Source organism: Schistocerca gregaria, chromosome 2 (genome assembly GCF_023897955.1).
Source record: "Schistocerca gregaria isolate iqSchGreg1 chromosome 2, iqSchGreg1.2, whole genome shotgun sequence".
NCBI lineage: Eukaryota > Metazoa > Arthropoda > Insecta > Orthoptera > Acrididae > Schistocerca > Schistocerca gregaria.
This window is the reverse complement of record NC_064921.1, coordinates 539858177-539874538: the sequence shown is the minus strand read 5'-3', so window position 1 is coordinate 539874538 and position 16362 is coordinate 539858177. Positions and strand designations below refer to the sequence as shown.

General features: G+C 42.0%; 1 protein-coding gene across 14 annotated transcripts in view; it reads left to right on the top strand.

Moving 5' to 3' along the window:
* The window catches only part of LOC126331098 (gamma-tubulin complex component 3-like), a 271857-nt gene that overhangs the window by 170020 nt on the left and 85475 nt on the right, over positions 1-16362 (top strand). For all 14 annotated transcript variants that reach the window (XR_007563253.1, XR_007563254.1, XM_049996444.1 and 11 more), the window contains one exon: positions 1328-1532. Coding sequence is in view for 12 of the 14 variants with exons in the window: in XM_049996444.1 (XP_049852401.1) it covers positions 1328-1532 (205 nt within the window). In the remaining 2 variants the exon portion in view is untranslated. The remainder of the gene's footprint in view (positions 1-1327; positions 1533-16362) is intronic.

Here is a 16362-nt window from a genome sequence, read left to right as displayed (position 1 = left end):
ACTTCTTCTTTCCACTATAAACCAGTGAAGTGTTTAAGACTTTCTGTGGTGGATTCGTAGTGGTGACATTCATGTACAGTTGTGAATTTTTCCCACCAGTAGAAATCGTCCTTAATTGACAGTCAACGTATGAGTTAGCTTGTGTAGTAAGCACTCAACTGGTTCCAGTAAATTGTAAAATGATGGAATAAATTGAGCTGTGATATTGCATCAAATTTTATGAAAAGTTCAGATATACCCAGGTGTAAGATTCAACAGGTTCTCGGTGACGATGCAGTGTGCGAGTCATGGAAAAAGGAGTGGTACATTCGCTTCAGGGATGGTCATTCATTACCGGACAGTGAACTGTGTTTAGGCAAACTATCAACAAGCTGAAATGATAAGTCATTGAGCAAGTTTGGACTTTGATTGTGGATGAGCATCATATCACAGCACCAAGACTAGCAAATGAGATGGGGGAAAGCACTGGATTAGTATGTTCAGTTTTAACAAATGATTTGTGCTTGAAGAGAGCGTTCACAGATGTATGTCTGCCAACCAAAAGTTGGCTACTCTTTGTGCACACTTATTTTAAGTGCCTTTCACAGGAAATACTGTTACTGCTTGACTATCCACCCATAGCTCATAATCAGACTTAAAGCATCAGTCTATCCGAATCTGTTAATTTCCAAACTGCACAGGCAAGTCCTGCAATTCTAACACAGATTGTAAGTACTGGCAGATGGAAGCTTTGAGTTAATTGTTCTGTGTGTTTAGGCAACTCAGATAATGAGAACATTCCTACTGACCCAATCAAGGGTTTAGTTGTTTTTTTTTTTTTTTTTTTTGCATGGTTTAAATATCACACAAAGTTTCTATATAGCATAGTATGTGTTGCAGAGTGAAAGATATATTATGAAAAGAATCCTATATTCTTCAAAAACTCAAGTGATTGTTGATCTCATTTCATCATTAATGTCGTTTTTATTACCTCTCCTCTAGTAAGATTATTTAGCACCATCAGTTAGATCTCCCTTGCTCCTAAATGTAAAAATAATAGAAAATGTTGGTCAACAGGTACTGTAGAACCAAAGACAGCTTTATAGATCCATGTGAAAGAACTATAAAAAAAGAACAATGCTACCTGAATGAAGCTTACGCATGAAAAATATGTGTTGAGGTTGTTTTAAGGATCATGCCCTCTCATATTAAGGTCAAAAATATTTGAAGACTGGCTATGTCTTTGTTGTGTGAGGAATGGAAGTCTCAGTGTATGCAATTTACTTCTGTGCATCAAAACTCTCAGCCTACGAGGAAATTTTGTGAACTGTTGCACATTGTGTTTCAGACCTGAGTTGGCAAAGCCTGCCTCACAATTGTATCCTCACTGTTTATCGGGGATCCTGGACTCTGCTGTTCGTTCTACTAATGCCCAGTATGAAGATGAAGATATTCTTCAGAGGTTGGATGTGAGATTACTCGAAATGTCAAAAGGAGATACTGGTTGGGATGTTTTCACATTGGACTACCATGTTGTCGGTCCAATAGGAACAGTAAGTCTTTCTTATTACGACTTTTTTGAAAGTTGTTGCTTAGAAACTGGCCATTAATGAAATTAGAATTATTTTAAAACTGTTTTAATGATTTGGTTCTTTACAGTTCTTGATTCCAGTTGCCAGCTGTTGCCACTTATAAAATTTGTATTTATCTTATTAAATATGGTACTTCATAATCAGTGTCATGGTGGAATATTTATAGTAGTTATTGTCATTTTCCTCTTCTCTCGGTGTTTGATGCAGAGAGCTAATTGCAGTATCTCTTATCACAACTTTATAGCTGATAATGTAGGCAGTGGGAATTCATGTGTCTGTTTCTTTCCGACTTACATAGTAGGAATAAGTGCAGCAGGGTGTTTCCACAGTGAAATTACAACTCGGATAAAAGTGTAACATTTAGTCGAAGGATATCGTTGCATCAGTTGTTGTTTTTTAATATATTCTTATTCATTGTACATTAATGCACTGAACTCAGCATTGTATATATAATGCTGTGTTCTATGCATTAATGTAAAATGGAATAATGCTGTGGCATACCATTTAACAAGATGCACAAGGCAGTATAGAAATGTCACTGCTGGAAAGATATCTGGTTGAAAGTTGCATCCTGATTGTAGTCTACCAGCTTCCACAGGAATTGAAACTTAAGTTTTTGTCCGATTTGTAGTACATAACTCTTTAAAAATCTTGGCTGTGATCTGTGGCATATAAGGTACAGTAGTGTGCAGCAATCTGCCAATGACATATTCCGTTTTTAGGATTTCTGCTTTTATTTCCATCATTGTCGAGCATGTATTTACCAAATATGTAAGATGCATGAATGAAAGTGGGTGCACCAGGAAAATTAATATAGGTGCAGCCCCATGGGCGGATGGTATGACTGGAGCTTCCTGGTTGGCTGTGTAAATTTCAAAGTGGCAAATTAGCATTCAGTGGTTATTTTTTGCTCGCAATGAAGGAGGTGCTTAATGCAGGATAATCTCCAAAGGGTGTAGTTAAATAATTGAAGGCTTTTTGCTCATATTGCCAAGGTAATTACTACCCCGTTTGTAGTGATATGACATCTTCAGTCCCTCAGGTCATAGAGCATTTAATCTGTGGAGCATTACTATTTATTTTAGTTCTGCCACATGGGCCTGCTTCAAAATTAGATCCTGATCCATTTTACAAGCTAAGCAGGCATCTTTTATAATGAAATCCTGTAATGCCTCCATTATCTTTGTAGGGCTCATATGTAATACATATTTCATTTGGCTCTGCCGGTAATGTTAAGTGTGTTGGTATTTGTGTATTGCTGTTTGGTCAGTGATGGAATTAATGGAAACACACAGGATACCGTATTCACTCGCATCTAAGCCGCACATTTAAAATTTTTTTTTTTTTTTTTTTTTTTTTTTTTTTTTTTTTTTTTTTTTTTTTTTTTAAATCCAAAAAACCGCCTGCGGCTTAGAATCAAGTGCAAAGTAAGCGGAAGTTCTGAAAAATGTTGGTAGGTGTCGCCACAACTTCTGCCGTCAAATATATGTAGCGCTATGCAGGCATTCTTTGCAGGCACAAAGATAAATACTGGTGCCAAAACCTCTGTGTCAGTAAATAATTTTTTTTTTTTAAAAAAAGGGTGGAAGAGGAGCTTTTTTCTCTGCCTAAGTTTCGACCACTGCATTTTCATACATTATCCAACGAAGTAAACACAAATTCCGTATAGTTCATCTTCGAATGTAGCAGCATTTCAATCTACTACGAAAATCCGACTGGCAAGACTGTTTGGGATGTTTGTCAAAGTGGCCAACTCTACGTTCTGAATTTTTTCCTTCCTGTGAGAAGAGATGGTTGCTAATAGGAACTTTAATGAACTGTGAATCACATGCTTATTCTCTTCGCCATAAGAATAATATGAATAGAAACATTTTGCTATGTATTGTATCGTGTTTGCTGCTATCTCATTTAAATCCTGTCTGCCAAATTAACTACCAAAGTATAGTGAGCCCTCAGCAAATGTGGAAGAATATACATATCATGTCATGTTTATATTCGTATTTATTCTTCTGCCTGATAGTGGTACAGTCAGAAATGAAGCACGGCAATTGACTAGATTTTTAAATCTAAGATGACTCTAATTTTCTGTGCAGAATGATATGTACTAAAGAGGCGTCTGCAAAAATTTTCAAAGGGAGAAAATTTTTCGCTTGACTCTCATTCAGAACTTCTATCATATGCAGTATATTATTTGGTTCTTGTTGATTATTATCAAAGAAAGTAGCAGTGTAAGTAACAACAAATAGCAGTCTCTTCCCAATGTTTCGCTAATGAGACGATTCCTCTCTCTCTCTCTCTCTCTCTCTCTCTCTCTCTCTCTCTCTCTCTCTATTTCGAGTCTTATTTTTCAGGCGGGGCTTAGATTCGATTAAATACGGTATATCATTATTCACAGTTAGCTCTGCATTACTAATTTTAGTTTTTGTTGCATTGTTTCTGATTTCAGTTACATCTGACCAGGAAAACTTTGCCCGTGTTTCATATCAGATGGCTAATTCTTTCTGCTTTAAACATCTGACTTATTTACTGGTATTGATACTCACACTGCTTGTAGAGTTCTTTATGTAACTCAGGGTCTCCTTCTGTATGACTTGCATTTACTGACAGGAATAGAAATATTGTTGACTGCTTAGTGAGAGAAAAATAATTTAACACTTCTGTAAATCTATATGAGAGAAGGAAAGTTGCTACTCACCATATAGCGGAGATGCTGAGCCGCGATAAACACAATAAAAAGATTCACACAATCATAGCTTTCGGCCATTAATGCCCTTGTTAGCAGTAGAGTTTCTCCTTTTTTTGTAAGTGGCGGTAGCGTGCGCAAAAGCAAGCAATGCCGCGAGCGACGACAGGCCGTAAACATTCATTAACAGAATGCAACAAACAGTGCATGACACAGTACACTAATGCATTTTCAGTTTAGAGTGACATAATCACCTATAACAAAGAGAATGGCGCTTATCAGATCAAAGGAAAAAAAGCAATCAATTCAAACCAGACGAAGCACGTGAAAAAGGAAGCGTACCCGTATAAATACAGACGGAGCGCCTGACGCATAGCAATGGCTACCTGGTAAAGCTTAACTGCTAAGCTTACGGCTTGAACCAAACTACTGTAGCTGTATCGTCATTCATTTGACCTAAATTGTGTCTCATATTACAATGGACCAACTTTGTTTCGATTTGGAGGTGCGTCCTAAAGCTTTTCTCTCCCCTTGAATTTCTAGTCTCAAATTTCAGGTGCTGCTTAGATTTGGGAAATTTTTTTTTCTCCTTTATTTCGAGTCTCATTTTTCAGGTGCGTCTTAGATTCGAGTGCGGCTTAGATTCGAGTAAATACGGTAATCAACGGAAGGTTCAGCTCCTTGAACGCTTCCTTATACCGCAATTCATCAAACTATGACTGTGGCCTCCCTTCCCGTATAATGTAGTTGGCAGTACAGCTTTAGACACTTATTTAAGGGTTTTCATGTCGTCGTTTATCTTACCAAGAAACATATATACATAACATACACACGTAACATACATAACATGTTTAAAGAGAATTTGAAAGTTTTTAATGTCCTGGATAAAGACGTCTATGGGTTGTATATCTTCTTTTTATAATATGTAGTCTAGATATAAAAGTTGTATGGCCTTTTTGCAGTTTGCATCCAAATTAATTTGATTTTAAAGTTACAAATAGCAGTGCACGACGTTTGGACATTAGAGACTGTGAGTTGATAGTACTCATGGAATCTTCACAGATATTCAGTGCATCATTTGGTATTTTGATCATGACAATTCAAATGATCCATCAACTGGTATAGAATTGCTTTATAACTTCCATTGGTTCTAACTGGTTACAGTTAGCCCTAAACTAATTAGTTGTGATGTTATGGTGATAATGATTTCTGTAATTGCTTATAGCATCCTATGTATTATGTGTACTGGCAAAACGGCACATTCTCACAACAAAACTTCAAAATGCAAACAACACAAAAAAATCTATCTTTACACATAGAAATCAAAGAATTGACTACAAAGATGCTCATAAGCAGTTGAAATTGTCCTGACTACTGTCAAACAATTGGCAACTGCTGCGAATCGCTGTGTTAGGAAAACTCAGCAGAGTTGTGCACCTGTGATACTGGTACCAGAGATACTTCAAGTACCTGTCTCCTCTGCAGAAAATAAAGGATCTGTCATTACACGTCCACCTGACTGCGAGTGGCGCATCAACAGTAGATCAAGGCGTTCTGTACAGGAAGGAGATCAGGGAGGGCTCAGGGTTTTGTACCGAACCCCCTAACCAACAGCTTTGAGGTACTGTCTCTCACTTGACCTGTTTTGGGAAAACCTGTTGCATCCAGAGTCAAGAGGAGGCAAACACAATAGGGGTCTATTAATTAACGTCAGTTCAAACGTACGACAATTGATGGAATGCCTTAGGGAAATGGTAGCAAGAAACAGGAAAGGACACCATGTGCACTCAGTGTGTATGTGTGGGGACCTCATCCAACATGTTGAAGAGGCTACACCAACAGCCATTAACAAAACACGGTGCAACCAACTGCAGATTGTGGCACACGTTGGAACAAGTTATGCTTGGCGTTTAGTATCCAAGGTCATACTTAGGTCATTTCAGATACTGGCAGAGAAGATTGAGAAAACCAGCCTTGCACATGGAGTTTCAACTAAACTCACAGTGTGTACCATTGTTCCCAGAATGGATCAGTATCAGTGTAAAAGCGAAAGAAATGTCTCACACAGGTGGGAATATTAAGACCGTAATGGTAACCTGTTCAAGCATACGCAACAGAATGCCAGAGTTTGAAATGCATTTGAGAAGCAGTGAAGCTCACATAATACAAGGTACAGAAGCTGGTTGAAACCTGGAGTTGATAGCATCGAGATTTTTGGGGGAAATTTAAGTGTATATTGAAAGGATAGGCAAACGGGAAATGGAGGTGGTGTATTTGTTGCAGTAGACAAACTCATATCGATCGAGATAGAAATTGAAACTGCATATGAGATTGTTTGGGCAAGACTCAGTGTCAGGGACAGGCATAAAATGATGATTGGATCCTTCTGTCGCCCAACCGACTCACCTCCTGATTTAACCAAAAACTTCAGAGAGAACCTTAGTACATTTGAATGTAAGCTGCCCAGTCTTACTGTAAACATTGGTAGAGACTTAAAGCATCCATCAATTAATTTGAAAATTACAGTTTTGTTAGTGGTGGCCATGATAACACGTGCTGTGAAACATTACTAAATCCCTTCTCTGGAAAAGTACCTAGAACAGGTAGTTAGAAGCTCCACTCATGATGGAAATATATTGGATCTAGTGGCAACAAATAGAACTGATCTCTTTGAAGATGAAGATGTACACATCGAAACCAGTATGACTGACCATGATAGGGTTGTGGCAACAGTGATTACCTAAGTACAAAAGACAACTAAAACAAGCAGAAAGATATATATGTTCAGTAAAATAGATGAAAAAATTAGTAGTGTTATATCTCACTGAGGAACTTGAAACTTTCATTACAAGGCAGGAACTTGAAGAGGAACTATAGCTCGTTCTAAAAGAATAGTTGAGCTTCCACTGTATATATATATATAGAAAGAAACTTCCACATGGGAAAAATATATTAAAAACAAAGATTCCAAGCGGGAAAGCGCCGGCAGAAAGGCACATGAAGAAAACACACAAACACACACACAGAATTGCTAGCTTTCGCAACCGATGGTTGCTTCTTCAGGAAGGAGAGGGAAAGACGAAAGGATGTGGGTTTTAAGGGAGAGGGTAAGGAGTCATTCCAATCCCGGGAGCGGAAAGACTTCCCTTGGGGGAAAAAAAGGACAGATGTACACTCGCGCGCGCACACACACACACACACATATCCATCCGCACATACACAGACACAAGCAGACATATTTAAAGGCAAAGAGTAAGGGCAGAGATGTCAGTCGAGGCGGAAGTACAGAGGCAAAGAAGTTGTTGAAAGACAGGTGAGGTATGAGCGGCGGCAACTTGAAATTAGCGGAGGTTGAGGTCTGGCGGATATCGAGAAGAGAGGATATACTGAAGGGCGAGTTCCCATCTCCGGAGTTCAGATAGGTTGGTGTTGGTGGGAAGTATCCAGATAACTCGGACGGTGTAACACTGTGCCAAGATGTGCTGGCCGTGCATCAAGGCATGTTTAGCCACAGGGTGATCCTCATTACCAACAAACACTGTCTGCCTGTGTCCATTCATGCGAATGGACAGTTTGTTGCTGGTCATTCCCACATAGAAAGCGTCACAGTGCAGGCAGGTCAGTTGGTAAATCACGTGGGTGCTTTCACACGTGGCTCTGCCTTTGATCGTGTACACCTTCCGGGTTACAGGACTGGAGTAGGTGGTGGTGGGAGGGTGCATAGGACAGGTTTTACACCGGGGGCGGTTGCAAGGGTAGGAGCCAGAGGGTAGGGAAGGTGGTTTGGGGATTTCATAGGGATGAACCAAGAGGTTACGAAGGTTAGGTGGACGGCGGAAAGACATTCTTGGTGGAGTGGGGAGGATTTCATGAAGGATTGATCTCATTTCGGGGCAGGATTTTAGGAAGTCGTATCCCTGCTGGAGAGCCACATTCAAGGTCTGATCCAGTCCCGGGAAGTATTCTGTCACAAGTGGGGCACTTTTGGGGTTCTTCTGTGAGAAGTTCTGGGTTTGAGGGGATGAGGAAGTGGCTCTGGTTATCTGCTTCTGTACCAGGTTGGGAGGGTAGTTGCGGGATGCGAAAGCTGTTTTCAGGTTGTTGGTGTAATGGTCGAGGGATTCAGGACTGGAGCAGATTCGTTTGCCACGAAGGCCTAGGCTGTAGGGAAGGGACTGTTTGATATGGAATGGGTGGCAGCTGTCATAATGGAGGTACTGTTGCTTGTTGTTGGGTTTGATGTGGACGGATGTGTGCAGCTGGCCATTGGACAGATGGAGGTCAACGTCTAGGAAAGTGGCATGGGATTTGGAGTAGGACCAGGTGAATCTGATGGAACCAAAGGAGTTGAGGTTGGAGAGGAAATTCTGGAGTTGTTCTTCACTGTGAGTCCAGATCATGAAGATGTCATCAATAAATCTGTACCAAACTTTGGGTTGGCAGGCTTGGGTAACCAAGAAGGCTTCCTCTAAGCGACCCATAAATAGGTTGGCATACGAGGGGGCCATCTTGGTACCCATGGCTGTTCCCTTTAATTGTTGGTATGTCTGGCCTTCAAAAGTGAAGAAGTTGTGGGTCAGGATGAAGCTGGCTAAGGTGCCGAGGAAAGAGGTTTTAGGTAGGGTGGCAGGTGATCGGCGTGAAAGGAAGTGCTCCATTGCAGCGAGGCCCTGGACGTGCGGGATATTCGTGTATAGGGAAGTGGCATCAATGGTTACAAGGATGGTTTCCGGGGGTAACAGACTGGGTACGGATTCCAGGCGTTCGAGAAAGTGGTTGGTGTCTTTGATGAAGGATGGGAGACTGCTTGTAATGGGTTGAAGGTGTTGATCTACGTAGGCAGAGATACGTTCTGTGGGGGCTTGGTAACCAGCTACAATGGGATGGCCAGGATGTTTGGGTTTGTGAATTTTAGGAAGTAGGTAGAAGGTAGGAGTGCGAGGTGTCGGTGGGGTGAGGAGTTTGATGGAGTCAGGTGAAAGGTTTTGTAGGGGGCCTAAGGTTCTGAGGATTCCTTGAAGCTCCGCCTGGACCTCAGGAATGGGATTACCTTGGCAAACTTTGTATGTATAGAGTTGTCTGAAAGCTGACGCAGTCCCTCAGCCACATACTCCCGATGATCAAGTACCACGGTCGTGGAACCCTAGTCAGCCGGAAGAATGATGATGGATCGGTCTGCTTTCAGATCACGGATAGCCTGGGCTTCGGCTGTGGTGATGTTGGGAGTAGGATTAAGGTTTTTCAAGAATGATTGAGAGGCAAGGCTGGAAGTGAGAAATTCCTGGAAGGATGGCCCCCTCGTATTCCAAACCTTCCAGGAATTTCTCACTTCCAGCCTTGCCTCTCAATCATTCTTGAAAAACCTTAATCCTACTCCCAACATCACCACAGCCGAAGCCCAGGCTATCCGTGATCTGAAAGCAGACCGATCCATCATCATTCTTCCGGCTGACTAGGGTTCCACGACCGTGGTACTTGATCATCGGGAGTATGTGGCTGAGGGACTGCGTCAGCTTTCAGACAACTCTACATACAAAGTTTGCCAAGGTAATCCCATTCCTGAGGTCCAGGCGGAGCTTCAAGGAATCCTCAGAACCTTAGGCCCCCTACAAAACCTTTCACCTGACTCCATCAAACTCCTCACCCCACCGACACCTCGCACTCCTACCTTCTACCTACTTCCTAAAATTCACAAACCCAAACATCCTGGCCGTCCCATTGTAGCTGGTTACCAAGCCCCCACAGAACGTATCTCTGCCTACGTAGATCAACACCTTCAACCCATTACAAGCAGTCTCCCATCCTTCATCAAAGACACCAACCACTTTCTCGAACGCCTGGAATCCGTACCCAGTCTGTTACCCCCGGAAACCATCCTTGTAACCATTGATGCCACTTCCCTATACACGAATATCCCGCACGTCCAGGGCCTCGCTGCAATGGAGCACTTCCTTTCACGCCGATCACCTGCCACCCTACCTAAAACCTCTTTCCTCGGCATCTTAGCCAGCTTCATCCTGACCCACAACTTCTTCACTTTTGAAGGCCAGACATACCAACAATTAAAGGGAACAGCCATGGGTACCAGGATGGCCCCCTCGTATGCCAACCTATTTATGGGTCGCTTAGAGGAAGCCTTCTTGGTTACCCAAGCCTGCCAACCCAAAGTTTGGTACAGATTTATTGATGACATCTTCATGATCTGGACTCACAGTGAAGAACAACTCCAGAATTTCCTCTCCAACCTCAACTCCTTTGGTTCCATCAGATTCACCTGGTCCTACTCCAAATCCCATGCCACTTTCCTAGACGTTGACCTCCATCTGTCCAATGGCCAGCTGCACACATCCGTCCACATCAAACCCAACAACAAGCAACAGTACCTCCATTATGACAGCTGCCACCCATTCCATATCAAACGGTCCCTTCCCTACAGCCTAGGCCTTCGTGGCAAACGAATCTGCTCCAGTCCTGAATCCCTCGACCATTACACCAACAACCTGAAAACAGCTTTCGCATCCCGCAACTACCCTCCCAACCTGGTACAGAAGCAGATAACCAGAGCCACTTCCTCATCCCCACAAACCCAGAACCTCTCACAGAAGAACCCCAAAAGTGCCCCACTTGTGACAGAATACTTCCCGGGACTGGATCAGACCTTGAATGTGGCTCTCCAGCAGGGATACGACTTCCTAAAATCCTGCCCCGAAATGAGATCAATCCTTCATGAAATCCTCCCCACTCCACCAAGAATGTCTTTCCGCCGTCCACCTAACCTTCGTAACCTCTTGGTTCATCCCTATGAAATCCCCAAACCACCTTCCCTACCCTCTGGCTCCTACCCTTGCAACCGCCCCCGGTGTAAAACCTGTCCTATGCACCCTCCCACCACCACCTACTCCAGTCCTGTAACCCGGAAGGTGTACACGATCAAAGGCAGAGCCACGTGTGAAAGCACCCACGTGATTTACCAACTGACCTGCCTGCACTGTGACGCTTTCTATGTGGGAATGACCAGCAACAAACTGTCCATTCGCATGAATGGACACAGGCAGACAGTGTTTGTTGGTAATGAGGATCACCCTGTGGCTAAACATGCCTTGATGCACGGCCAGCACATCTTGGCACAGTGTTACACCGTCCGAGTTATCTGGATACTTCCCACCAACACCAACCTATCTGAACTCCGGAGATGGGAACTCGCCCTTCAGTATATCCTCTCTTCTCGATATCCGCCAGACCTCAACCTCTGCTAATTTCAAGTTGCCGCCGCTCATACCTCACCTGTCTTTCAACAACTTCTTTGCCTCTGTACTTCCGCCTCGACTGACATCTCTGCCCTTACTCTTTGCCTTTAAATATGTCTGCTTGTGTCTGTGTATGTGCGGATGGATATGTGTGTGTGTGTGTGTGCGCGCGCGAGTGTACATCTGTCCTTTTTTTCCCCCAAGGGAAGTCTTTCCGCTCCCGGGATTGGAATGACTCCTTACCCTCTCCCTTAAAACCCACATCCTTTCGTCTTTCCCTCTCCTTCCTGAAGAAGCAACCATCGGTTGCGAAAGCTAGCAATTCTGTGTGTGTGTTTGTGTGTTTTGTTCATGTGCCTGTCTGCCGGCGCTTTCCCGCTTGTTAAGTCTTGGAATCTTTGCTCAGCAGAACAGTCCATAATGGGAAGGAATCTCTATGGCATGCAACCCCTGTAAAGAAATTTCTAAGGAAGAGAAATTACTTCATAATAGGTGTAAAACAAAGTGTAGGGCTATAGATAGAGAGATGGTGGATGAAACACTTTTGGCTGTCAAGACAGCAGTGCATGATGCCGTAAGAGACTACCATAGCAAAATATTGACCAGTGTTAGTGTCCAGTTCCTAGCAAATGAGACAGAAATTGAGGATAGAAAAGCAAAAGCTGAAACATCTAACTTTGTTTTCAAATTTCCCTTTAATTAAGAAAACCGAGGAGAATTGCCCCAATTTAATCCTCATGCCTCTGAAAAAGTGAATGAAATAAAAACTAGTGTTAGTGGTGTTGAGAAACAGCTGAAATTATTAAAATTGAAAAAGGCTCCAGAGCCCAATGGAATCACTGAGTCCAGATGTAATGAGATAACTTGAACAAAATGATATCCTCAATGCCTGCCAGCAATGATTATGAAAACATCATTCGTGTGAATCCACTTGCGCTTTTCTCACGTGACATTCTGAAAGCTCTGCATAAAGGCAGACAGGTAGATGAGGTATTTCTTGATTTTGGAATAACATTTGACTCAGTACCTCAGTTACGCGTATTGTCAAAAGTACTGTGATTGGATTAAGGACTTTTTGGTGGGAAGGACGCAGCATGTTATCTTGGATGGAGAGTCATCAGATGTAGAAGTAACTTCAGGTGTATCCCAGGGAAGTGTGTTGGGACCCTTGCTGTTCCTTTTGTATATTAATGACCTTGCAGATAATATTAATATGAGGGGGGGGGATCAAATATAAACGGGATTTTTGTTCCTGAACATCAACAGTTGGTAGGACTGCCCCGCGCCTCTGCTATGCTTAGGCAGGACTGTTGGAAGTGAGGAGAATGTGCTGTTAGATATTTCCTGCCATTTCATCAGTTACACTCATGATGTCTGAGCAACAGGTGCACTCCTCCATTGCACGACACATAATTATCAAATTTCTTGCTCATGAAGGAGTTACAGCAGCGGAAATTTGCCAAAGATTGACTGCACATTTTGGTGATAAAACATTATCAAGGACACGTGTGTTTGCTTGGCATAAAAAGTTCAAGGAAGGACAAGAACATGTGGAAAATCAGCAACACGATCGCTGTCCTCGGACCAGCATTACAGACATAAACATTTGTGCGATTAAAGACATTATTGGCGATGATCAACAGGCGAGAGTATCAGAAATTGCACAGAAAGTCCATGGCAATGTGCAACCCCATACTGCAGCTCTAACTGTCTCCAAGCTACAGGAAATGAACTGGACTGCACTTGATTATTCTCCTTACAGCCTGGATGTGTCGCCCTCGATTCCTATTTATTCGGACCACTTAAAGAAGCTCTATGAGGGCGACGATTTGTAGATGACAAGAGTGTCAAAGACTTCGTACACAACTTGCTGGTGACACGACCCAGTTCTTTTTATAATGAGGGTATCAAAAAGCTGCCCATACGCTAGGTCAAATGCATTTCCAAGGCAGGAAACTATGTGGAAAAATAAATTACAATTGCCTTGAGTTTTTCAATAAATGAAATTAAATAAAAAATAAAATCCCATTTATATTTGATCCGCCCTCATAGTAACATCAGGCTTTTTGCAGGTGATGCAGTTATCCATAATGAAGTACTATCTGGAAGAAAGTGCATAAATATTTTCAGATCTTGATAAGATTGCAAAGTGGTGCAAAGATTAGCAACTTGCTTTCAATGTTCAGAAATATAAAATTTTTCACTTCAGAAAATGAAGAAGCATAGTATCTTATGACTATGATATCAGTGAGTCACTGTTGGAATCAACCAACTCATACAAATTTCTAAGTGTAAATTTTTGTAGAAATATGAAATTTAATGATCACGTAGGGTCAGTCATGGGCAAAGCATGTGGTAGACTTCAGTTTATTAGTAGAATAGCGGAGAAATGCAGCCCACAAAGGAGATTGCTTACAAATTACTTGTGTGAGTGGTTCTGCTGCTAGAGTTTGTGGTACCCCCAAATAGGACTAATAGGGTATATTGAACATCTTCAGCAAAGGACAACTCGAATGGTCAGGTTTGTTAACCCATGGGAAGGTGTCACAGAGATAGTGAAGGAACTGTACTGGAAGATTCTTGAGGAAAGACATAAACTATCGCGAGAAAGTCTATTAACAAATTTTCAAGAACCAGCTTTAAATGCTTACTCTAGGTATATTGTGAGTAGGACTCACAGTCTGAGTGTTCAGCACAAACTTAATTAACAATAATAATTTCGTGTGGTTCCATACCCTGGTTGTCACTTTGCTGACTTGTGTGTCCCTAACCTAACCAAGTGTTGTTTCCGGTGACTCCACATGTCTTTGAGAGACAAAGGCTAGGTTAAAACAAAGACTGAAAAATCTGCGGTCTGATTAGAGAATCCACAACCTCTTGGTTTCCAGATATGTGCATTACTGCTAGACAACCAGGCCTGAATGTCTAACAACAGTTCCATCTGTAGGTTGCGATGAATGAGTTTGTGAGTGTCAAATTGTCTGAAATATATGACCATATATTTTGATTGCGTTGACTTAAAAGCTTAAATTATTTACACCACCAAGGGACCTCAGGTATTAGTATTTGACATAAATTTCAACTTTATGCTTCTACCTGCTCCTGAGAAAAAGGGGTCTTAACAGTCAGACAACAAAATGTTCCTATAAGGGTTCAGTTTGTACAGAACCCTAAAAATTAAACCTTTATTGTGTCAAAACAATGATGTGTTAAAATATTCCTTTGTACAAGAATGTGTCAAATGAAAATCTTAAATTTTTAATAACAAATCAAAATTTCACGCCGTTACCCTGTAAGTTAGTAAGTGTGATACAGACAGCGTGCAGAATGGCCTGTAGCTGGCAACATAGTGCAGATGCACACATACCGTCACAGTATCCGTATAAAGATGGCCGCCCCACTTGCGACTTGCAGGGGGAAGAACAGCATTCTGTTATTCAGTTTTTGTGTAGTGAAGGTATGAAACCTATTGAAATTCATCAACGAATGAAGGTTCAGTAAGGCTGATGCACATTTGTCACAGCAGCGAGTCTACGAATGAAGTAGGAAGTTCACAAATGGTGTGACTTCAGTGGAAGATGCTCCTCGTCCAGGTCAGGCACAACGAGTTGTGACTCCACACAACATTGCAGCAGTTGAAGCCATAGTGAAGGAAAACCGCCGAGTGACACTGAATGACATTGCCGCATGTTTACAGATTAGTCATGGCTCAGCACACCACATTGTACATGATGCACTCCAGTTTCACAAAGTGTCTGCAAGAGAGGAGCTGAAAGAAGAGGTTTTACACTACCTTTGTGGCATGGCAGGAGAGTTGTATGATGCAGACATACAGAAAATGGTACACCACATGCGAAAATGCATTGATCTCAGCTGTGATTGTATTGACAAATAGGTAAAAGTTTGAGTGTAGTGTTCCACACATGTATTATCTATTGCCAATAAACTTGTTTTTCATTGTGAAAAATAATTGGGAACCTCTTTTGTTATGGACAACCTTAGTACTATGTATGTATTGTGTATGTGATGGAATACATTGCATTAAGTGGGGGGGGGGGGGGGGGGGCAATTTAGTTAACTAACTTATCTTCAATTTCGTGAGAGATGTGGATTTAAGCAAGTAAATTTTTGATGTGTTGAGTTGTCAAAAAGCATAAAACTAGATGGAAAATATTGCTAGTTCCTGGACGGATTATTCTTCAGAGCTAGAGAGTCGGATGGTTACCATGTCACGACTTGTTACTTCGTACCAGCATTGCAGATCTACCGGAGTTAGGGTTTGTTTTGTGTAGAGTGAGTAAGGAGAGAAATAAGGTGAGTAGGGGGAGAGAGGGTTGGAGAAGAGTGACTGATAGTCAGGAGGGACAGGCAGCAGATTAACATAATTGGAATGCCACACCAATGGGCTTATTTTGGTCATTTGGGGGTGGAGTTGTATGCAGTGCATAGTTACATGGAGGAATGGATTATGGAGGTGGAGGACATAGAACAGAAGAAGATGATGTAAGTGTAGGATGAGTAAAGTTGTGGGCATGGGCTAGCAGAGATGAGGCTGGAAGGATTATAGGCTCAAAGGATGTGACCCAAGGTTAGCCTCCACTATGTAATTCAGAAAAATTGATGTTTGGGGCAAGGACCCAGACCATACAGGCTATGAAACAACTTTTGAAATTGATAAATCTGCAAAATGTTTTGCCGCAGGATGGTGAACTCTGCTTGTGGCCACAGTTTGGTGGTGCTGATTCGTCCGTGTTGATATCAGGTTTCTGGTCATTCCTAAATAAAATATTTTGTGGAAGTTACAGAATATCTGCAGGCCGCTGTGGCCGAGCGGTCCTAGGCACTTCAGTCTGGAACCGCG